At 41.3% G+C, this 24,620-nt stretch overlaps 1 protein-coding gene across 1 annotated transcript in view; it reads right to left on the bottom strand.

The window, feature by feature from the left end:
• The window catches only part of ATP2A3 (ATPase sarcoplasmic/endoplasmic reticulum Ca2+ transporting 3), a 254,440-nt gene that overhangs the window by 151,461 nt on the left and 78,359 nt on the right, over positions 1–24,620 (bottom strand). The window contains exons 4-5 of the mRNA XM_075852856.1: positions 5,682–5,786; positions 99–237 (exon numbers count right to left, since the gene is read on the bottom strand). Of these exons, the coding sequence (XP_075708971.1) occupies positions 99–237; positions 5,682–5,786 (244 nt within the window). The remainder of the gene's footprint in view (positions 1–98; positions 238–5,681; positions 5,787–24,620) is intronic.

Here is a 24,620-nt window from a genome sequence, read left to right as displayed (position 1 = left end):
TCATTTATAACTAGAGTCACATTTTAAAAAAACACAGTATTTTTACTACAAATGATGATGCTGATGGTCCTTTAGTTTTCTATAAACAGTAACATTACCTGCCACCTCTACAATGTCTCCAGGAACAAGGTCTCTTGCTCGGATACGCTGCACTCCATTCCGGTCTGCACGGATTACTTTGCCCATCTCTGGTTCATATTCCTTCAGAGCTTCAATGGCACTCTCAGCATTTCTTTCCTGCAAGTAGCATGTGGGGTAACATTAATGATGAATACATTTTTCATACAGAGGTATTTAATAAAAGCCACAGAGAGGAGTTGGCCAAATCTCATCTAAAGGAACGTTTACCTGTAAATATCATGCTTCTACCATAATTATACCTATTTTTCTTTTATTTCTTACATTGAGCAGTAAAACCTCTGCAATACACCAATGTTACTGAAGTGTGATAAGCCTCCTGGCATAAAACCGCTCGTGGTGCAGCAAGCTAAACGCTTCACCTTATGTCCGTGACACCACATTATAACTGTTTATTGCTGGAGTAGTCAAGGAAATTGCCAAAGACTAATCGATGTCAGAAATTAGGAAAGAGAATGGATACAACTTATTAAGAGACAAACAAACAACAATCGGTGGCAACAGTACATATGTGCTGGTTTCTCCTTTGATAAGTAAGGTGCTGAGACCTCTCATTTTCTCAGTGTAAAGAGAATTGTGGAGGGGGGGGGGGGAATCAGTCACCTAGTAAGCCAAGAACAAATGCTATCCAGATAAACTATAAAGCCTAAAATCGCTATTTATTTTGGACAACTTGACAGAAATCGAAAGAGCCCATTATAGTCAATGGGGTCTGTCAGGTGACATTGGTATTGGTCATTTGACTGATATGGCACTGCCACTATTTTCGTTTTCCTGTTCCTATGATGAAACAGAAAAATGGAAATAGGAACAGGGAGAGTAAACTCAGCCTTAGTTTGAAATTTGTCATTACCTTAAAGAGGCTCTGCCACCACATTATAAAGTGCCCTATCTTGTACATAATGTGATCGGCGCTGTAATGTAGATTACAGCTGTTTTTTTATTTAGAAAAACGATAATTTTTGACAGAGTTATGACCTATTTTAGCTTTATGCTAATGAGTTTCTTAATGGACAACTGGGCGTGTTTTACTTTTTGGCCAAGTGGGCGTTGTACAGAGGAGTGTATGACGCTGACCAATCAGCGTCATACACTTCTCTCCATTCATTTACACAGCACATAGCTATATCGCTACAGGCAGCCACATAAACACACTATAACATTACTGCAGTGTCCTGACAATGAATATACATTACCTCCAACCAGGACGTGAGGTCTATTCAGAATCTTGACACTTCGCTAACGTTTGTGAGATTTACAGCAAGGCAAGTGTAATCTCACGAGATTACGCTGTAAAATGTAATTTAAAACGAGATTACGTTTGCCTTGCTGTAAATCTCACAGAAACATTAGCGAAGTGTCAGGATTCTGAATAGACATCACATCCTGGCTGGAGGTAATGTATATTCATTGTCAGGACACTGCAGTAACGTTAGTGTTTGTGTATGTGGCTGCACATAGCGATAAAGCTATATCGCTATGTGCTGTGTAAATGAATGGAGAGAAGTGTATGACGCTGATTGGTCACTCATTGGTCAGCGTCATACACTTCTCTCCAACGCCCACTTGGCCAAAAAGTAAAACAAGCCCAGTTGTCCATTAAGAAACTCATTAGCATAAAGCTAAAATAGGTAAAAAATGATCGTTTTTCTTAATAAATAACACTGCTGTATTCTACATCACAGCGCCGATCACATGTACAATATAGGCCACTTATAATGTGGTGACAGAGCCTCTTTAAGATTCCTTCTGTAGGACTTACAGGATAGAGAAGCCCTGTGCATCAGTGGAATAAAGCACAGGCAACCACAAACTAGCAAAAGCAGAGGAGTCAAGATGGTCTTCTGAGGGGCTAAAATTGAGTTTATAGGTGGCAAGGGTGAACACAATTTTCAAATCACGAACAGCTTAGGGAACAGAAAAAAAAAAAATAATACTTTTGCTGATGCATGCCAGTAAGTAATTCCAGAAATGCCCTCGTGTTTTCCTGGCAGGAAAACAGTGAGTTCTTTAATTTAGGAAACCCTTTTTACAGACACTAAATACGTTATAATTAGATGACCATTTTATGTGACAGATGTTTTTGCACAGTGTTTCCCCTCCACATTCGACTCTTGTCTCTTCTACTGTACTGCAATTACTTTAAAAAGAGAAAGCGATGTATTTTAAAGTCACTTGGTACTTTTTCCCATTCTGGGATTTAGTTAAGAAAAGCCATTTGGGCTTTCTAGCTGCCAGCAAGAACTTTCCATTGGATTTCGTAATGGAGATCCCACTGGCTGAGTTCTATGAACCACCCAGAATTTCTTTAACTCAAGTGCATAGCAGAATCAAAACATGAAAAAAAATAGCTGTACCCAGATTGTGTAAGATGTAATGTATTCCTTTATTTGCAATAGGCAGAGACAACTCTTTCCACAGCTCACAAATAATAAGATTATGAAATCAGGAATGACACACAACAATGTATAAGAACACCACACAAAAATGTTTTTCCTACAGAATGAAAATGAACAAAAGCTTGAATGAGTTCTAAAGTCAGTTGTAAATGCGGCCAATATAACGCCAGACACAGTTAGGGTACGTCCACACACAGCGTAAATATTGCAGATTTTGGATGAGACTTGAACAAATCTCATCCACACACTACGGGGAAAAAAATATATACATCGGGAAACCATTCATAATTGACCTGCGGTGCATTTTTGTAATCTGCAGCATGTCAATTTATGCTGCGGTATCGCTGCTCTTTTGTTTTCGGTTTCCCCATTGTATTTAATGTTGCGATTTTTATGCCAAAAAGGTGCGATCCTGACGCAAAGATCACAAATCATAAAAAAATAAAATAAAATAGGTTTAAAATAAAAAGTTATTACTTACCACCCGGGCATAGTCATAGCGACGCGTTCCTCTGTTCTCCGTCCAGGCCAGCCTCCTCGGATGACATTTTATCCCATGTGATTGCTTTAAGCAATTACAGGTTGCAGTGGTCACATGGACTGCAACGTCATTCCAGGAGACTGGGCTGCATGGGGAACAGAGGGACGCGTCGCTATGACAACGTCCAGGAGACAAGTATTGCCCCCCCCCCCTGCTTTTGCAGTGGAGAGTCTGCCCAAAAGCCAGCGCCACAATTTGGTGTGGTTTTTTCCTGCAGGTACTAGGACAGATACGCTGCGTACCTTTATGCAGTGTATCCACCCTGTGTGTACATACCCCAAGTCTGTTATCTGGCATTGAAACGACAGGTGCCAGATAATCACATATTGTGAACTATCGGACACCACCATTTTGTCTTAAGCATAGGAGTATCATAACTGTTCTCTGCTCAGGGCTTTGGTTGTTCTTCTTGTGAGATTCTATTATATTGCAGTTGTCAGAAAAAGTGATGCATAAATCAGAATTATTTAGACTAATTGATGGTTTAAGGAGTACCTATCAAAACCATAATTCTGCTTTTTCCTTTTACACAGGCCAATGATTGGGTAAACGGCTGATCGTTGTTTAAACAGGGCAACGATCAGCCGACAAATTAGCGACCGATCGTTTGTCTGCGGATGGCGTTTTTTTTATTTTTTTATTCCTGCCCAAAAATAAGTTGATTGTTGGCAAGAACTTCCCAGTGCTGCTGACAAAATGCCAAATGTATGGGGACAGCAATCATACTAACGATAGTTGGTCCCTAATCTTGCGATCATTGCTCCATATAAGTTGAGCAATGGAGCGCCGATCGATATGCTGTTATCGTCAATCGGTGCTAGGTACCAACCAGGAAATCTGGCAGTGTGATACTACCCTAACTTTAGCTTTATTTACTCACAGTAAATAGAGCTCTGATAAGGCCTCATGAACACTTCCATCACCGTTTTCACGGCCGTTTTTGACGGGTCCGTGAACCAGTTTTAGCGGCCGTGTGATTTCCTTGTGCACGCCGTATTTCCGAGCATGGTACTGTCCAGGGTGCTGAAAGAGCAGGGTTGTTCAGCACTAGTCACTGTACAGGGTGCTGAAAGAGTTAATGGGCTGCACTGATCGGCGGTAACTCTTTCAGCACCCTGGACAGTGACTAGCGCTGAAGAATGACCATGCTCGGCGCTCGCAAAATACAATTTATGAAATACAAGATTAAAAAAATCAGTTCATATTTACCCAGAACTCCTTGCATTTTCCTCCTGTCCGGCCTCCTGGGATGACGTTTCATCCCATGTCACCGCTGCAGCCAATCACAGGCTGTAGTGGCGGTCACGCAAGTCTGGATGACGTCAGAAGGCCGGCCTCCAGGGGATGACGCTTCATCCCACGTGAACGCCTCTGCAGCCAATCACAGGCTGCAGCGGCCACATGGACTGTCGCGTCATAAAGGAAGGTCGGACTGGAGGAAGAAGAGGGACTCGTCACCAAGACAACGACCAGGGTACGTATGCACGGCTTTTTATTTTATTTTTATCAGAAGCCTCTACTCTCTATCAGTTATTGATAGACAAGTGGCTGCCGATTAGTGTAATATATCTGTAATGTAATTCTGCCCGGCAGTTGCTAGGCAACAGCTCCGTCACACACGGACGGCACACGGATGCCTTCAGTTTTTTTGACGGCCCCATTGACTTGCAAGGGCCTCACGGTCACGGAATCTCGGACCAAAATAGGACATGCTCTACTTTTGTCGGAACGGAGCAACGGGACCGTCAAAAAAATTGAAGTGCACATGGCCCCATTGAAATGACTGGGTCAGGGTGCTAGCCGTCAGAAAAACGGCTAGCACCATGAAGAAAAAGACTGAAGTGTGCACTAGGCCTAATTGAACTGTAATGGTAATGCGCCATGTACCTGCGTGATCATCATAAAACCATGACAGCTTTTCATCTGGAAGTAAACAATGAAGGATCCCATTCAAAGACTACAAGCACAGATCTTGAAAACCATGAGGAATTAATGCAAAGAGTATATTATAAAACAGCATAACTTATCATTATGCAATCATCATTATATATTATTTGCTGAAATTAGAAAACCTTTTTAATACGATAGAAACCTTTTAATGGATCAATGGCGTTAGATTTTGAGCTGTACAGCATGTTTCCTGATGTGTCTGTAACAATATAATTTTTACCTAATATTGCTGATAACACAGTGTAATGTATCACATGTTCTGCCAATTCAGTATTTCAGTATCCAGCTTATGTCCCCTCGTTTCAGTCATGTATTATTTGTCGAGGAATCAATTCTTCCCCTACATTTATCTCTACAACTTAAATCTAGGAGCCAAATTCTGTCATTTGTATCAATTTGATCCCTACGGCTGCAGCCTTACAAAATGGGTGTTACACTCGTAGCTTCATTTCCTGGTGCGGACATTCTGAAAATCTTCTTACAAAGCATGGAAGGAGATTTCTATGTAAATCTATGTACATGGTGAAGGTAAGCTGCAAAGTGGATAAACCCTAAGTAAACAGGACTCCAACCCTTTTATTCAATAGCTCCTATACAGCAGGTCACAATCTGAACCAAGCCATGTCTCCTGCTCTGTGAGCATAAACACATACCTGCCATACTCCAACAAAAGCATTCACAATTAGAATCATAATAATAACTATAGGCTCCACAAATGCAGTTGTAGTTTCTTCTCCTTCCTCAAACCATGCCAGTATCTGAAAGAAAAGAGAGCACTGCATTAGTACAGACACAAATAAAGAGAAGGCATTGGACAAGTGTAAGGCTCTGTTCACATATACGTTGTTGCTTCCGTTTAAAACTTAAGCCATGACAGTGCTGGATCCATCGAATACAGAAAACAAGCGGTGCCTGAAGGACCCCATTGACCGCCAAAGAATAATGTAATTTTGACAGAATATGCGAGGGAGGGTCTGATTATGTGGGGCGTAGCAAGGTAGATGCCGGTATCGGGCCCCTTATCTTGCCCCTCCATCAAACTACAACCACCATCGGGCAATTAAAAAAGTAAATGGCCACGTAATTGCTCATCTTCTTCCCTCCAGTTTCCCCTCAGGCACCCTCAGCATGCTGCGGCTTATACAACATACTGTACTGACACCAGGAAGCGTCAGGACATTGTATGTGACATATCACTGACTAAGTTGAGTGCTGCTTTTCATATAAGGCCCTGACGCTGCTCGGCGCATGCCTTACGTGCACTGCACACTCAGTATGAACAGCGCCTTACTTTGTTTTCAAATAAGTATAGCCGAACGGAGTATAAACATGCAAATACTCAGAAAATCAACATTCACAGAGTAATCTTGTTTTTAACAAATTTTCAATTGACATAGTTGTAATGTCAGACATGTGATATAAGGTCAAAGTATACTTAATGGGGTGGTCTGCTTTAGAAAACCAATTTTCAAAAGAATGCATTAGGGGATTCTGATCTAATAAAGTGGGTCCACTGTTCAGCTCCCTCAACGATCAGCCAGAGCGCAGAGCAGATACACAGAGCGTCTCCTACTCTGGATGACTTGTCATATCTGTGCACATATATGTGGACTAGGGCTGGGCAATTAATCAAATTAAGTTTGATTCATTCGCCCTCAATGCCTCTGACTATATTGTTTAACAGAATCGTAGAAATCGATTCTCTAGTGGCGCAATCGCGCCGTGCTGCAGGAAGAAGCTCCGCCTCATCAGCTGCCTAGCCTGCCCCATCTGAGAAGCTGCTCCCCGTTCTGTCCCTGCTTCCCCATGGAACTGCTGTTCTGTACTGAACAAAATTATATAGTACGGAACAGAAGTTCCGTGGGGAAGCAGGGACTCCTAGTATAGTTCCACACCCCCTTGTAGACAGCACAACACCCCCCCCCCTCCCCTGTAGACAGCTCCACCATAGTTCCCTCTAGGAGCGGAATCACTGGCCAGAGCATTGGACATTATGTATATATATATATATATATATATATATATATATATATATATACATACATACATACACATATACATATAGTATAGTTACATAGTTAGTACGGTTGAAAAAAGACACATGTCCGTCAAGTTCAACCAAGGGCTGGGAAAGGGGAAGTAAAAACATTTCTACACATAGGAGCTAATATTTTTTTTGTTCTGGGAAATAATCTAAGCCTTTTTTAAAGCCATCTACTGTCCCTGCTGTTACCAGCTCCTGCGGTAGACTATTCCATAGATTCACAGTTCTCACGGTAAAGAAGTCTTGTCGCCTCTGCAGGTTGAACCTTTTTTTCTCCAGATGTAGGGAGTGCCCCCTTGTTTTTTGAGGGGCTTTTACATGGAATAGGATTTCACCATATTTTTTGTATGTGCCATTAATATATTTATATAAATTAATCATGTCCCCCCTTAGTCGTCTCTTTTCAAGGCTAAATAGGTTTAATTATTTTAATCTTTCCTCATAACTTAGATTCTCCATGCCCCTTCCCTGATTAGCTTCGTTGCTCTTCTTTGTATTTTTTCCAACTCCAGGGCATCCTTTCTATGAACTTGAGCCCAGAACTGAACTGCATATTCTAGATGAGGCCTCACTATTGCTTTGTAAAGTGGCAATATTACATCCTTGTCCCGTGAGTCCATGCCTCTTAATACACGACAATATCTTGCTGGCCCTTGAAGCAGCTGATTGACATTGCATGCTGTTATTTAGTTTATGATCTACAAGTACACCCAGATCCTTCTCAACAAGTGACTCCCCCAGTGTAGCTCCCCCTAGGATATATGATGCTTGCAGGTTGTTGGTACCCAGATGCATAACTTTACATTTATCTACATTAAACGTCATTTGCCAAGTGGACGCCCAAACACTCTGCTTGCAATTCACGAACATCTTCCATAGACTGAACTATATTACATAGCTTGGTGTTATCTGCAAAAATAGAAATCATGCTATTAATCCCATCCTCTATATCATTAATAAATAAATTGAATAATAGTGGACCCAGCACTGAACCCTGGGGTACACCACTTATAACCGGGGACCATTCAGAGTAGGAATCATTGACAACAACTCTGGATACGGTCCTTGAGCCAATTCTCAATCCAATTGCAAACGATACTTTCTAAACCTATAGTCCTTAATTTATCCATTAGATTAGACAGAGAAGTCAGGGACTCCCTCTAAGAGCGGAATCCCCGTCCACAGTGTTCGCAACCCTCTGGACAGGGATTCCACTCCTAGTGGAAGCTACAGTTGCGCTATCTACAGGGAGGGGGGGTGCTATCCACAAGGTCACTGTGGCACTAAGTGGGCACTATCTACAGGGACATTGTGGCACGATCTACATGGGCACTGTTGTGTTTTCAGGGGGTTGGGACAAAAAAAAAAAAAAAAACACAACTAATGAAATGCATCCTTTTTTTTTTTTTTTTTCCTTAACGGCTATGAAAATGGGCATTAAAAACGGACAGACTGACTGGAAATGGTTGAAAATTTGGAGAAACACTGATGCAAAATGGTCATTTAGGCTACAGTTGTGTGACTGTAGCCTAAATGACTATGGTGCCAGGAGTACCGTTTACATGAACCGTGGTCGGGCTTAGAAATTCGGCTGACACACTGGACGTTTTTCATGGTCCAATCACTGTCGTGTGAATCCGGCCTTAATGTCATTTATTCTAAACACCATCGTGGGGCCGTTAATGCACAGTACCCTACTCAGACACTATAATGTAATCCCTCCCCAAAGTGCCTGCTCGGTGCTATCTGCCTGGCCCTGCTGTGAAGTTGTGAAGTTGCATACAATTATTTTAGTAATATGTTATGTTAAAGAGCCTCTGTCACCACATTATAAGTGTCCTATCACCTATATAAGGAGATGGGCGCTGTAATTTAGGTGACAGTAATGCTTTTTATTTAAAAAACCGATCTTTTTTCACAAAGTTAGGAGCGATTTAAGTTTATGCTAATGAGCTTTCTTAATGCCCAAGTGGGCGTACTTTTACTTTCGACCAAGTGGGCGTTGTACAGAGGAGTGCATGACGCTGACCAATCGGCATCATGCCCTCCTCTCCATTCATTTACACTGCACTAGCGATATAGATATATCACTATGTGCAGCTACATACACAAGCCCTAACATTACTACAGTGTCCTGATAATGAATACACATGATCATCCAGCCTGGACATCATGTGTACTCAGAATCCTGACACTTCTGAATATTTTCTGTGAGATTCCAGCAAAGGATATGAAATCTCGCGAGATTACGAGGTAAACGAGATTTCGTATCCGTTGCTGTAAATCTCACAGAAAAGATTCAGAAGTGTCAGGATTCTGAGTACACATGACGTCCAGGCTGGATGATCATGTGTATTCATTATCAGGACACTGTAGTAATGTTAGGGCTTGTGTATGTAGCTGCACATAGTGATATAACTATATCGCTAGTGCAGTGTAAATGAATGGAGAGGAGTGCATGATGCTGATTGGTCAGCGTAATGCACTCCTCTGTACAACGCCCACTTGGTCGAAAGTAAAAGTACGCCCACTTGGGCATTAAGAAAGCTCATTAGCATAAACCAAAATCGCTCCTAACGTTGTGAAAAAAAGATCGTTTTTTTAAATAAAAAGCATTACTGTCACCTAAATTACAGCGCCCATCTCCTTATGTAGGAGATAGGACACTTATAATGTGGTGACAGAGTCTCTTTAAGAACTTATTCATATAAAAGAAAATAATTTATTAAATTATCTCTTGGTATTTTTTTTTTTCAGTTTATTTAACAGTAAGAAGAAAATAGAAATTCAAATAGAAAATTGCCCATAGGGTTGAAAAAAAAAAAAAAAGGATTTTTTTTTTCCCGCAAAATCGCCCAGCCCTAAGGTGGACAGACCATTGATTTCAATGGAAACTGTGTAATGCTTTAATGAATTTCACCTGCAGTGGAAGTGCAAGGGAATTGTACACTTAGGCCTCACGCCCACTTCAGCGTTTTTCTTCAGGGTGCTATCCGTTTTTCTGACGGCTAGCACCCTGACCCATTCATTTCACACTTCAGTTTTTCAGTGGCCCCCATGCACACTTCAGTTTTTCCTGACGGTCCCGTTGCTCCGTTCCGATCCAAAGTAGAGCATGTCCTACTTTGGTCCGAGATTCTGCGACCGTGAGGCCCATGCAAGTCAATGGGGCCGTCAAAAAAACTGAAGGCACACGGAAGGCATCCGTGTGTCGTCCGTGTGTGATGGAGCCGTTGCCTAGCAACGGCCGGGCGGCCAGAAATACATTACAAAAATATTACACTAATCCGCAGGCACTTGTCTCTATCAATCACTGATAGAGAAAAGAGGCTGCTGATAAAAATAAAATAAAAAGCAGTTCATACGTACCCGGTCGTTGTCTTGGTGACGAGTCCCTCTTCTTCCTCCAGTCCGACCTTCCTTTCTGACGCAGCAGCCTGTAATTGGCTGCAGCGGTGACATGGATGAAACGTCATCGCTTGAGGCCGGACAGGAGGAAAGCAAGTATGAACTTATTTTTTTATTTCATTAAAATTGTATTTTCCGAGCGCCGAGCATGGTACTGTCTAGGGTGCTGAAAGAGTTACCGCCGATCAGTGCAGCCCATTAACTCTTTCAGCACCCTGGACAGTACCATGCTCGGCACTCGGAAAAAGAAACACGGAGTGCACACGGCCGCTAAACCAGGCACACGGATCCGTCAAAAATGGCCATGTAAACGGTGTCAGAAGTGTACACAAGGCCTTAAGGCCATTTTACACTGGGGCATGATTGGGGAAATGAGCATTCATAGAAAGCTCGTTGCCGATGATTGTCCGTTGTAAACAGGGCAGCGATCAGCAGATGAATGAGCAAACGCTCGTTCATCTGCTGATCGCATCGTTTTAAAAAGGTAAAATATTATCGTTATCTGCAGCACATCTCCCTGTGTAAACAGGGAGACGCACTGCCGACATGATAATGTATATGGACGAGCGATCGTAGTAACGACCACTCGTCCCCATACTTAGCTCCTTGTCAAATGAGCGCCGATCAACGGTCTGTATCGTTGATCGGTGCTCATTGCACCGCCCAAAATTGGCTGGTGTAAGAGGACTTTTACTGTTTCATCTACAGATAACAGCTGATTACTGGGACCCCAGCAGCAGGACATGCTGTGATCATGTCAAGGAATGCTTCTAACAAAAAGATTGTTCAAAGAGGTCAACCACTATAACCAAAAAAATATATAGACATAGAAATATAGCAGGGGGTTCTGATCATTTCAACGACCAATTCAATTCTGCTAAAATTATACCACACTGGAATATTAACCGAACCACAGTAAGACTGAAACGTAACATATGTTGAATTCTTTAGTAGTCACCTGTTGGAAAACCAAGTATCTTTAGCTTAAAACAAAATAATTAAGAGTAGGAATTGCATTTACGTTTATTTTAGCTATTTTGAATTTGTGCTGTAACCTATTTGCCAAGTTAAAGAGCAATTTAATTTCACTAGTAAAAAAAAAGAAAAAGTAAGAATTGCAGCACCTTCTATAGACTTCTGCTTTTTATTAGCTGCTTATAGTTTCAGTGGGTGGGGTCATTTGTAATTACAATCCAAGCATCTGCCAATATACGCAATTCTATATGTGAAGAAGTATACGTGGTACCATAGAGTCTTTGTTTAAACAGTAAAACCACGTAATATTTTTTAGGAAGATAGGATGCAATGGGCAAGAACCATTTAGATATTTACATGACACACTCACATAGTCTAAACAAAGCAATTTATTTTCTAACTTATAGTTCTAGAAACCATGGCTCGTGTTGCCAATGAGCTGTACTTGGGGAACAGAATAAACATGCTACCGCTTTGTTTTGCAGGGAACAGAAGCGCGGTCTAGACTGTGTAGGATGTGTTTTGAAATTAAGGCTTTCATTTACAAGAACTAAAATAATTTTAGAGGATAAATCCAAATAATATATCAGAGGCCTGCAGAGAGTAACAGACAGATCACACGAAAAGAAACAGAGGATTTAGTTGAAAAAACATGTAGAATGTTCTACTTACTGTATATGTAAAACACGGGTATTCAATAGTGACACTTTAAGTCTTCCAATTTCTTTCCAGACCTGCATGGTATCTGTACGGTAGCTTTGCCATAAACTAAAACTCCAATGACTGCTGATTGTTCTTAAAAGGTCAGTTTTACTAGATTGATGATAGATAAGATCGATGATCGACCATATGGAAAAGAGTATTGAGACACCTACAGGAGCTTTCATGACATCCCATTCTAAACCCATAAGCATTAATATAGAGTTGGTCCCCATTTGCAGCTTAAACAACTTCTACTCTTCTGGGAGGGCTTTCTACGAGATTTTGGAGTGTCTGTGGGAATTTTTGCACATTCATCCAGTAGAATATTTGTGAGGTCAGACACGGATGTTGGACAATATGCTCACAATCTCCATTCTATTTCATCCCAAGGGTGTTCTGTTGAGGTTAGGGCTCTGTGAGGGCCAGTCAAGTTCTTCCACACCAATCTCACACAACCATGCCTTTAGGACGTTGCTTTGTACACTGAGGCGCAGTAATGACGGAAAAGAAGAGGGCCTTCCCTAAAACGTTCCCACACAGTTGGAAGCCTACAATTGTCCAAAATGTCTTGGAATACTGAAGCATTAAGATTTTACTTCACTGGAACGAAGGGACCTAGGCCAAGCCCTGAAAAACAACCCCACAGCAACATGCCTCCTCCACCAAACTCTACAGTTGGCACAATGCAGTCAGGCAGGTAACGTTCTTCTGGTATTCGCCAAAACCCAGACTCTGCCATCAGACTGCCAGATGAGCAGTGTGATTGGTCACTCTACAGAACACGTTCTGACTGGTCCAGAGTCCAGTGGCGGCGTGCTTTACACCACTCCATTCGACGCTTGGCATTGTGCTTGGTGATGTAAGGCTTGCATGCAGCTGCTCAGCCATGGAAACTCATGTCATGAAGGTCCCGGCGCACAGTTTTTGTGCAGATGTTAATACCAGAGGAGTTTTGGAACTCTGCAGTTATTGAGTCAGCAGGGCGATGGTGACTTATGCAGTATGCGCCAAAAGCACTCGGCGACCTCACTATGTAACTTTACATGATCTGCACCTTCGTGGATAAGTTGCTGTGGTTCCTAAATGCTTCCATATTGCAAAAATAACACTCACAGATGATAGTGAGATTTCTTCCCTCCTAGATATTCCACGAGCTGACTTGTTTCAACGGTGGCATCCTATTAGAGTACCACGCTGGAATTCAGTGAGCTTTTTAGAGAGACCCATTCTCTCACAAATGTTTGTAAAGGCCGACTGCATGGCTAGGTGCTTGACGTTATACACTTGCGGCAATGGGACTGAATAAAACACATGACTTCAATGATTGAGAAGTGTGTCCCAATACTTTTGTCCATTTAGTGTAGATTTGCTCACATTACAATATCATAACAATGTTTGTAAAATTAATCCCTTAACCCCTTCCCGACATTTGCCGTACATGTACGTCATGGAAAGTACTGACTTCCCGCATCTTGCCGTACATGTACGCCAAATGTTTGAGACCGGCTCAGAAGCTGAGCCGGTGCCATCATCACCGGATCTCAGCTGTATCTTACAGCTGACATCCGGCTGTAACGGCGGGGACCGAAATTAGCTTCGATCCCCGCCATTAACCCCTTAAGTGCAGCGCTCAAACGCGATCGCTGCACTTAAGGTGTTTGCAGCTCATCGGAACCCCAGTAATGAAATTGCCGGGGTTCCGGTGGCTGCAATGGCAACCGGAGGCCTAATACTGGCCTCCCGGTCTGCCTAGCACCGAAGCCGGTCAAGATCCGCCCGGCGGCGGAGCCTGATCGGCTTCCGTAGCTGCCGGCAAGATGGCGCCGGGTCAGGAGCTGATCCGGCGTCATCAGCGGTGGAAGTCAGCTGTACTGTACAGCTGACATCCACCTGTAACGGCAGGAACCGGAGCTAGCTCCGATCCCTGCCATTAACCCCTTCGATGCAGCAATCGAAAGCGATTGCTGCATCGTAGCGGTTACTAGCAGATCGCCAGCCCTGACAGGCAATCGGGACTGGCGACTGCTGTTATGGCAACAGGAGACACAATGGTCTCCTGCTCTGCCATTACGGAAGCCGATTTAGGCCCCGCCGGGAGGCGAAGCCTAATCGGCTTGCTGTCAGTGAATGACTGACAGATCTAATACATTGCACTACATAGGTAGTGCAATGTATTAGAAAAAAAAAAATCTGACCGTTGGACCTTCAAGTCCCCTAGTGGGACTTGAGAAAAAGTGTAAAAAAAGTATAAAAAAGTGTAAAAAAAAGTGCACAAAATAAAAGTTTGAAAACAGTAAAAGTTTCAAGTAATCAAATAAAACACAATCCCCCTTTTACTCTTATCAAGTCCTTTATTATTGAAAAATAATAATAAACCATATGTATTTGGTATCGCCACGACCGTAACGACCGGAGGTATCAAAATATTATATTATTTATTGCACGCGGTGAACAGCGTAAAAAAAACCGTAAAAAACGTTACCAGAGTTTCTGTTTTTTGGTCACTTTGCCCTACAAATATTAGAATAAAAAGTGATCAAAAAGTCGCACGTATCCAAAAATGGTACCTATAAAAACTATAGCTCGTCCCGCAAAAAACAAGCCCTCATACACCTCCGTCGACAAAAAAATTAAAAAGTTATGGTTCTCACAACTTGGCGACAGAAAAAATACATTCTTTTTACAAAAGTAATTTTATTGTGCAAAAAGTTGTAAAACATGAAAAAGTGCTATAAATTTGGTATCGCCGGAATCGGACTGACCCGCAGAATAAAGTTAACATGTAATTTATAACGCATGGTGAACGCTGTATAAAAAAAAAACGAAAAAAGCTGTGCCAGAATTGCGTTTTTTTGTTTACCTGGCATCCCAAAAAATAGGATAAAAGGTGATCAAAAAGTCGCATGTACCCCAAAATGGTACCAATAATAACTACAGCTCGTCCCGCAACAAACCAGCCCTCATACCGCTACGTCTATGAAAAATAAAATTATAGTTATGGCTCCAATAAGTCAGGAAATAAAAAAATATGCAGTTGTGCCCAAGGGGAACATTTCTTCTGTTTGAAGAGGCGATTTTTCAAGGACCTAAAATTAGGGAACCAGGAAAGGGAGGGCCCAAACACATCCGCTGGAAGCGACGGTGCCCGTATTATACCAGGACAACACTTTCCCAGCAAAATTCCCCAAACTACAAAGGCGCGGAGTGTGGACCAAAAGGGGGATAAGAAATCACACCATTTATCAGTGCGACACCGGCCTGTGCGGAAAGGATTGCTTCACAGCGTAACACACATCTATGGATTATTTTATTGTTTTTTTTTTACCCCGTTATTATACCACCTGACTATGCCCCTTATATACTCCGCCCGGCTTACATATGCCCTACATTATAAACGGAAACACCAGTAAGACTCCAAACAAAACTACTACCAAGCAAAATCCACGCTCCAAAAGCCAAATGGCATTTCCTCCCATCTGAACCCTACAGCGTCCCCAAACAGCAGTTTCCTTCCACATATATGGCATCGTCATACCCGGGAGAACCCTTTTAGCAATTTTTGGGGTGTGTGTCTCCAGTGGCATAAGCTGGGCACGACATATTGTCCACATATCTGTGGAAAAAATCCCATTTTCACTCTGCAACATCGAGTTCACACTAATTTCTACAAAACACCTGCAGGGTTAACATGCTCACTACACCCGTAGGTAAATGCATTGAGGGGTGTAGTTTCCAAAATGGGGTCACTTCTGGGGGGGTTTCCACGGTTTTGGGCCCACAGGCGCCCAGAAACCAATCAAGAAACATCTGCACTCCAAATGGCGGTCCTTCCCTTCTGAGCCCTGCCGTGTGCCCAAACAGCAGTTTATGACCACATATGGGGTATTGCCGTACTCGGTAGAAATTGCTTTACAAATGTTGGGTTCTTTTTTTCCTTTATTTGTTGCGAAAATGAAAAAATTTGCGCTAAAGCTACGTCTTATTGAAGAAAAAGGATTGTTTTTATTTTCACTGCCCAATTCTAATAAATTCTATGAAACATCTGTGGGGTCAAAATGCTCACTACGCCCCTAGATGAATTCCTCAAGAGGTGTAGTTTCCTAAATGGTGTCACTTTTTGGGCGTTTTCATTGTTTTTTCCCCTCAGGGGCTTTGCAAATGTGACATGGCCGCCGCAAACCATTCCTGCTCAATGTGATCTCCAAAAGTCAAATAGCGCTCTTTCCCTTTTAAGCAAAGCCGTGTCTCCAAACAGCCGTTTATTACCACATGTGGGGCATTGTTTTACTCAGGAGAAATTGCTTTACAAATTTTGTGGTGCTTTTTCTCCTTCAGTGCTTGTGGAAATGAGTAAAAATAAGCTAAACCTACATTTTCTTTGAAAAAATGTTGATTTTAATTTTCAGGGCCTACTTCCAATAATTTCTGCAAAAAACCTGTGGGGTCAAAGAGCTCACTATACCCCTAGATAATTTCCTCAATGGGCGTAGTTTCCAAAATGGGGTCACCTGTGGGGGGTTTCCACTGTTTTGTCCCCTCAGGGGCTTTGTAAATGTGACATGGCCTCCACAAACCATTCCTGCTAAACTTGAGCTCCAAAAGCCAAATAGCGCTCTTTCCCTTCTCAGCCTCGCCGTGTCTCCAAACAACCGGTTATTACCACATGTGGGGTATTGTTTTACTCAGGAGAAATTGCTTTACAAATTTTACGGTGCTTTTTCTCCTTTAGTCTTTGTGAAAATGAGAAAAAAAAATCGCTAAACCTACATTTTCTTTGAAGAAATGTTGATTTTAATTTTCACGGCCTACTTCTAATAATTTCTGTAAAAAAGCTGTGCGGTCAAAATGCTCACTGTACCCCTAGATAATTTCCTTGAGGTGTGTAGTTTCCCAGATGGGGTCACTTTTGGGGGATTTTGACTGTTTTGGCACCGCAAGAGCCCTTCAAACCTGACATGGTGCCTAAAATTTATTCTAACAAAAATAAGGCCCCAAAATCCACCAGGTGCTCCTTTGCTTCTGAGGCCGGTGCTTCAGTCCAGTAGCACGCTACGGCCACATGTGGGATATTTCCTAAAACTGCAGAAACTGGGCAACAAATATTGAGTTGCATTTCTCTGGTAAAACCTTCTGTGTTATAAAAAAAATTGTACTAAAAATTTATTTCTGCAAAAAAATATGAAATTTGTAAAATTCACCTCTACATTGCTTTAATTCCTGTGACATGTGTAAAGGGTTAAGACATTTTCTAAATGCTGTTTTGAATACTTTGAGGGGTGAAGTTTTTAAAATGGGGTGACTTTTTGGGGGTTTCTAATATATAAGGCCCTCAAAGCCACTTCACAACTGAACTGGCCCCTGTAAAAATGGCCTTTTGAAATTTTCTTGAAAATGTGAGAAATTGCTGCTAAAGTTCTAAGCCTTGTGAGGTCATAGAAAAATAAAAGGATGTTCAAAAAACGATGCCAATCTAAAGTAGACATATGGGTGATGTTAATTAGCAACAATTTTGGGTGGTATAACTGCCTGTCTTACAAGCAGATACATTTAAATTGAGAAAAATGCTAATTTTTGCAATTTTTCGCTAAATTTTGGTGTTTTTCACAATTAAATACTGAACATATCGAGCAAATTTTGCCAGTAACATAAAGTCCAATGTGTCACGAGAAAACAATCTCAGAATCGCTTGGATAGGTGAAAGCATTCCGGAGTTATTACCACATAAAGTGACACATGTCAGATTTGAAAAATGAGGCTCGGTCAGGAAGGTCAAAAGTGGCTAAAGAGGGAAGGGGTTAATGACCAGGCCTGAAAAGGCCTTAATGAACCGAAACATTTTTCAGTTTTTGAAAAATTACGGTATTTGTTATATAATTTTTGTGCCGTGAATATATGAAAAACGATTTTGCGCATTTTTTTCACATTTCACACTAAATAACCTGATAAGATAATTCTTTAGGCTATTACCGTCATGATGGCTCTGTGAAGGTCTTTCAGCTCGGACCCTCGCAGCTTCCCAAATTGAAAGAACTGCAATGTTCTAGAGTGATAAAACCCTTTGACAACGTTGGTGATTTCCCTAACTGGAAATTTACAGAGAACAAATTTTCACATTACTGAACATGGTACCGCATGACGAGAATTGCAAGTCATGGTAACCTTTGTTTCCGTTCTTCGACATACAGGCACTCTAGAGAACCCCTTTAATTAGGGAAGCAGCAGGGTTACGTCCATCGCAGGTTACGACTGCTGACATGTCTGAAGATGTTTTTATGGTACTCCCTATTTAAGGTGGTTGCAAACCAAATGATGACTTTAAGCATGTCATAAAATTAAGGCTAAATTAAGCAGATGAAAAAAAAATCTACTGTGAAACTAGCCTGTAAATACACATCAAAATCTGCATATAACAATGCTAAATATTTGGCCGTGGATTTCACACTTTGAATTGCAATGATTGAAATTCGCTGCGTAATTCCACAACAGATAGGGCACGCTATGGATTTCAAAGTCTACTTCAGTCCACTGCAGATTTTAACCGTAGCATATGAATTGGGTGTTGTAAAATACCATTTTACATGTACAGTACTGTACTTTGTTGCTGATATTCAGTGCAGTCTTATACATATTTTGTTCTCTCTAATAGGGGCTGGTACTTAATGACATTCCTCAAATATACAGCTTGAACAAGAGATGGCTCTAATTTACAATATTACAGATTAACCAGTTAAGGACCCAGTGCCGTAAATGTATGGTGCATGGTCCTGGATTTGAAACTTGCGCCATTGTATATGTACAGTGCAAGTTTAAAAGGAGAAGCAGTTCGGGTGCCTGTCTAGGACCCTGAAGAGAAGACCGAAGCATTTCTAACGGATTCTCTCTCTTTCTTTTCAGCTTACACAGTGCTCAATGAGCATTGGACCCGGCCATCACGTGATTGAAGGGTGCCGGTGCCGCCACGCCCCCCCCCCGGGCATACCATAGCTGCTAGGTCTTAGGGTATGTTCACATGGAGTTTTTTTGCAGGAAAATTCTGCCTCCAAATTCCATCTGGAATTTTGAGACAGATTTTAATCTGCCTGCACGGAGTTTGCCGCGTTTTTACAGGCAAAAATGCTTTCTCTACCTCCCATTGATGTCAGCACTGTGTGTGACCTGTATCACACAGGGGCAGCATTCCCCTATAACTGGGGCTACTATGAATGCTTCAGTGACAGTGTAAAAACACATATACACACTGTATATATATATTACATAAAAAGTACCGTGCAAAAGTTTCAGGCAGGTGTGGAAAAATGCTGCAAAGTAAGAATGCTATCTAAAATAGAAGTGTTAATATATTTTATCATTTGACAAAATACAAAGTGAATAAACAGAATGGAAATCTAAATCAAAATCAATATTTGGTGTGACCACCCTTTGCCTTCAAAACAGCATAAATTCTAGGTACACTTGCACACAATTTTGGAAGTAATACGAAGAGAAGTTGACTTAAACTTCTTGGAGAACTAACCGCAGATCTTCTGTGGATGTAGGCTTCGACAAATCCTTCTGTCTCTTCATGTAATCTCAGACAGACTTGAAGATGTTGAGATCAGGGCTCTGTGGTGGCCATATCAATACTTCCAGGTCTCCTTCTTTACGCTGAAGATAGTTCTTAATGACATTGGCTGTATGTTTGGGTTCGTTGTTCCTCTGCAGAATAAATTTCGAGCCAAATCGGACACCTCCCTGATGGTATTGGATGATGGATTAATATCTGCCTGTAATTCTTAGGACACCATTAATCCTGACAAAATCCCCAACTCCATTTTCTGAAATGCAACCCCAAACTTGCAAGGAACCTCTACCATGCTTCACAGTTTCCTGCAGACACTCATTGTACCGTTTTCCAGCCCTTTGGCGAACAAACTGCCTTAAGTTATAGCCTAATATTGACTCATCAGTCCAAATGCAGGTTTTCGTGCATACTTAAGTCACTTGGCCTCATTTCCACATCGAAGGTATGGCTGTTTGGCCGCAATTCTTCCATGAAGACCACTTCTGGCCAGACTTCTACAAACAGTAGATGGGTGTACCTGGTTCCCAATGGCTTCTGCCAGTTCCGCGCTGATGACACTGCTGAACATCTTTCGATTTCAAAGGGCAGTAAGTATGATCTGTTTTTGATCTTGTGCACTAAGTTTACTTGGCCAAACACTGCATCTACGGTCCTCAAAGTTGCCCATTTCTTTGTGCTTCTTCAGAAGAGCTTGAACAGCACATCTTAAAACCCCAGTCTGCTTTAAAATCTTGGCCTGGGAGAGACCTTGCTGATGCAGTGGACCAGTGACATAAAATGGTCTTCCACAACGTCACCTTTGTAGCAGAGTTTGGCTGTTCCTCACCCAGTGTTAAGCCTCCTACACAGCGGTTTCTGTTAGAGTTAATGACTGTGTTTCAACCTACATGTGACAACGATCATTATTTTCATTTGTTTGGTATAATTGGTTAATAATACACCTGACTATAATCCTACAAAATCCATGACTTTGTGCAAGTGTACCTAGAAGAATTGATGCTGTCTTGAAAGCAAAGGGTAGTCACACTAAATATTGATATGATTTAGACTTATCTTAAAACCTGAGACTATACATACAGTATAATAATCAAAACAATCAAACAATTTTAATACTATTTTTAGTTTGAATTTGAAAACTTAATATATTTTTTAAATCTTTATTTTTATTTTTTTGTTTTTACTTTTTGTACAATTTAGCCCTAATAAAATGAAGAAAGAATACATTTTTTTCTCAATGAAAGTTTGCATTCTCTGAACCGAGCACTGTTTTTGTGTATACATTTGAATCCAATGCTTTTCTGGTTGTGGCTGTTGTAGATTTAAAGTTTCATATATAGCACTTGTATATTACATTTGGTCATGTTGATTTTTGGCGGTTTAAAACGTAAAAATCCCCCCCAAAAAAAAAACATAATTACAAGAAAAAAAAAACAAAACCAAAAGAAAGCCCTATGTGTCATGGAAAAAAAATAATAATTTTAGCAGCCCAACAAAAAAAATAAAATTAGGGCCATTAAACCACCATGAGTGCAACGACTTAAAATACAAAACTTTAATCAAATACCAAAAATAAACACTCCCTGATGACACACAAATTTGTGAAGTGTTCCATATTTAATAAAAGTTACAACACAAAAATAAAAATAGAATACATTAACAGGGGTAATAAACCCCTAAAAACTTTGGTTGAGCCTATACGGCCTTAAAAATGCAATGCATTTTTGTGTTTCATACCATTTGGTTTCCCAGAAATATTTATATGCTTGATAGTATGCCTGAACAGTTAATAAATAAAAATTTGTAGAACCCTAAAGATCCTCATTTCTTTATATTACAAGATAACGGTGTATTTAAAGCAGTTCTTTCATGTACGACTATAATGTGGTCTTGAAATCACTATAGAATTATAAATCATGTTGTAAGGATTGCCTTTTGTACCCACAGCTCTAGATCCTACTGCATCTGCCAAAAGGAAAGCTCTAATTTTCCTACTCCCATATTGATCTTTGGGGTGGATTTAATATCTACACCTATAAGTGCACACAAGAGACTGTCTAGGCAAGGCAGATGGTAAATGCTGAAGCAGATATGTGGCGATCAGTACTGAAGTCACAGCTAGCCTTATCAGATGCTCCACTAAAGTCAGCTCATTGGATGTGTGTTCATATCAGCTACATAGTATAGACGTTGTAATATCATGACTCATAACCATAGATCATTTTACTCATTCTGTGCAGCAGTTTTATATCTAAACTAATGTGCATGAACATGCTATGCAAAAACTGAAAACAAACAATACCTACATCTACTAAAACCATACATTGCAGTGCTTCTACAGTATAGATTATTCAGATTTCTCATACTTGATCATATCCTGAAATAGTGACTATAGTGACCATACTGAGCATCTGCTTTTGCTTTGCTACACATTTTATTTTCTTTAATCTGTTTGATTTCTTCTCATTCCAGAGAAATAAAGTGGGGTTTGCTTTAAGCAGTAACCCCCCCCCCCCGCCCCCCTCTCCTGCAACATCAGGCAATTTATCACATTTGATATATGGTATGAAATCTAATGTAATTATGCATTGCAAAAAGGAAAATTTTTTAGACTTCGTTCACATGAATTTACATGTACCCCTGCGATTGAATGCAACCCCGCAACGACATTGTGGGTTGCATTTAATCGCGAGGGTACATGCAATTTCATGTGAACGTAGTCTAAAACTTTTTACTTTCTGCAATGTAAATTTGCATTAGTGTGTTAATCACACACATTTTGCTTTGGATTATATAGTCCAGTGGATGGATTATACGGAAATATCACAGAGCATAAATGGCAACCATAAAGTTTGCAAGGGAACAGGTCAATAGCAGAACCTTATACTAGCTGACTTGACAAACATTCTCTTAAAGTGTAGCTAAATGTTCGACAGACTTCTGACAGTTCATAGTGACATGTCAGAAGTTTTTATTGGTGGGGGTCCGAGCATGGAGAACGAAGAAGCTGACGCGTTCATGTGAGCGCTCAGCTGCTTCGTTTCTGTTCGGCTTTTTCCGGAAATAAATGTATCGTGTACGGGCTCATAGGCTTTCTATTGAGTCCGTACACCGATACATTTATTTCCGGAAAAAGCCGAACAGACACGAAGCAGCTGAGTGCTCACACGAACGCTTCAGCTGCTTCGTTCTAGCGATTGGTGGGGGTCTCAGTGCTCGGACCCCCACCAATACAAACTTCTGACATGTCACTATGACATGTCAGAAGTTTGTCGAACGTTTAGCTACACTTTAAGTATGGATGATGTGAAAGTGAAATAACCCGGTAGTCTAGGGAACCATACGTCCCAAGCCCATAAAGTAACAACAACTTGAGTAACAATGAGCTGACCCCATCGGCGAACGCTGGGAGAGGCCGTGCTCCAACGCGCGTTTCACAGTAGCTTAGTCAGAAGGCGTGTTTAGGGAGCATGGATAGTGAGAATGACACCTGGGTAGGTGAAAAAACCTCAATAAACAACCCTTACAATGGCGCTGGTCCCTTGGAATGTAATCCACTATTGGTTGTTAGTGTCGCATAAACAGGAAGCAGACACTGTATAGGTCAATAAGACCTACACAGTGTCTGCTTCCTCTTTATGCGACACTAACAACCAATAGTGGATTACATTCCAAGGGACCAGCGCTGCTTTAAGGGTTGTTTTTTTAGTTTTAACCTCCCCAGGTGTCATTCTCACAATCCTACTATCCTACGTAGAACCGGTCCAATCATTTTGTTTCCGGTACAACCCGTGGCTTGCAGTTCCCTGACGCCTAACTACAAACTCAAAGTCTACATCTTCAGGGGTGTCGTGCTCCTAGCACGACATCACTAGGTGAGCATATTTATCACCACATCATCTATTTTACTCTTTATGTAGGTAATGCCCTATGGTTGTGCTAGTTTGTATTCCCTTTTTCTTCTAGTTGTAACTTTAGGGAGCACAGGATGTGAAACAAATGGAGAATACTAACAAATCGGAAAGGTGGATTAAACCATGTGACTGCATTCGTTTGCGTGCATTTTAACATCTCTGGCACAGATTCTGTCATGAATCTCAGACAAAATAGGGCAGTATTCAGTGCTATTTTGTCTGGCACGAAGACAGAACCCATTACGGAAACCTGACAGAACCCATTAATGTCAATTAAATACGTCCAATGACTTTGACGTCTGTAATGCGAATATAGCCTTAGGGCCTGTTCACATCTGCGTTCAGGGTTGGCATTGTTCTGCTCCGTCAGAAGAGCAGAATGAAAATACTGGAAGCGTCGGTTCCATTGGACAACGGAGACAAACGGCGCACGACGAAACCCTTTGACTTTAATGGGTTCCATAGGGTCTCAGTCATGGTGTCCGTGGTATTACCGGAAACACCGCAGCATGCTGCGTTATTGTTTTCAGTTTTTTCGGCCAGATCTCTGACAGAGGCTTTAACGCAGATGTGAACAAGCGGTTATTTGTGAAAATTAGGCATTTTAGTCACATGAGTGATCAGACAATTTTAGTTCCATAAATATAGTCTTCTTTTTACATGTTTTGCTGTGCAAACACCTGCTTGTCAGGCTGAGCTGCCAAACTCTTATATCTAGGTCGATTTAAGAAGCTAGGCTCTTGCCTCTGTTTTCCCTATATTATATATCAGTTTAGGTGAATGTACACAAAGCATGGATTTACAAAGTAATGTGTTAATGACTTTCTTATAATGCCTAGACCAGGGGTCAGCAACCTGTGGCACCAGTGCCACAGCCAGCACGTGGGGCATGATTTGCTGGCACAATTCCCTCTTCCTGTGTCCAGCGGTGTGCTTGGCAGTGCTGAACAGAGGCAATAAGAGAGCGGAGCTTAATTGTGTTTGTTGCTGC

Source organism: Rhinoderma darwinii, chromosome 2 (assembly GCF_050947455.1).
Source record: "Rhinoderma darwinii isolate aRhiDar2 chromosome 2, aRhiDar2.hap1, whole genome shotgun sequence".
NCBI classification, from domain to species: domain Eukaryota; kingdom Metazoa; phylum Chordata; class Amphibia; order Anura; family Rhinodermatidae; genus Rhinoderma; species Rhinoderma darwinii.
Note: the sequence above shows the minus strand (reverse complement) of the source record. Positions and strands in the feature narration are given on the sequence as shown.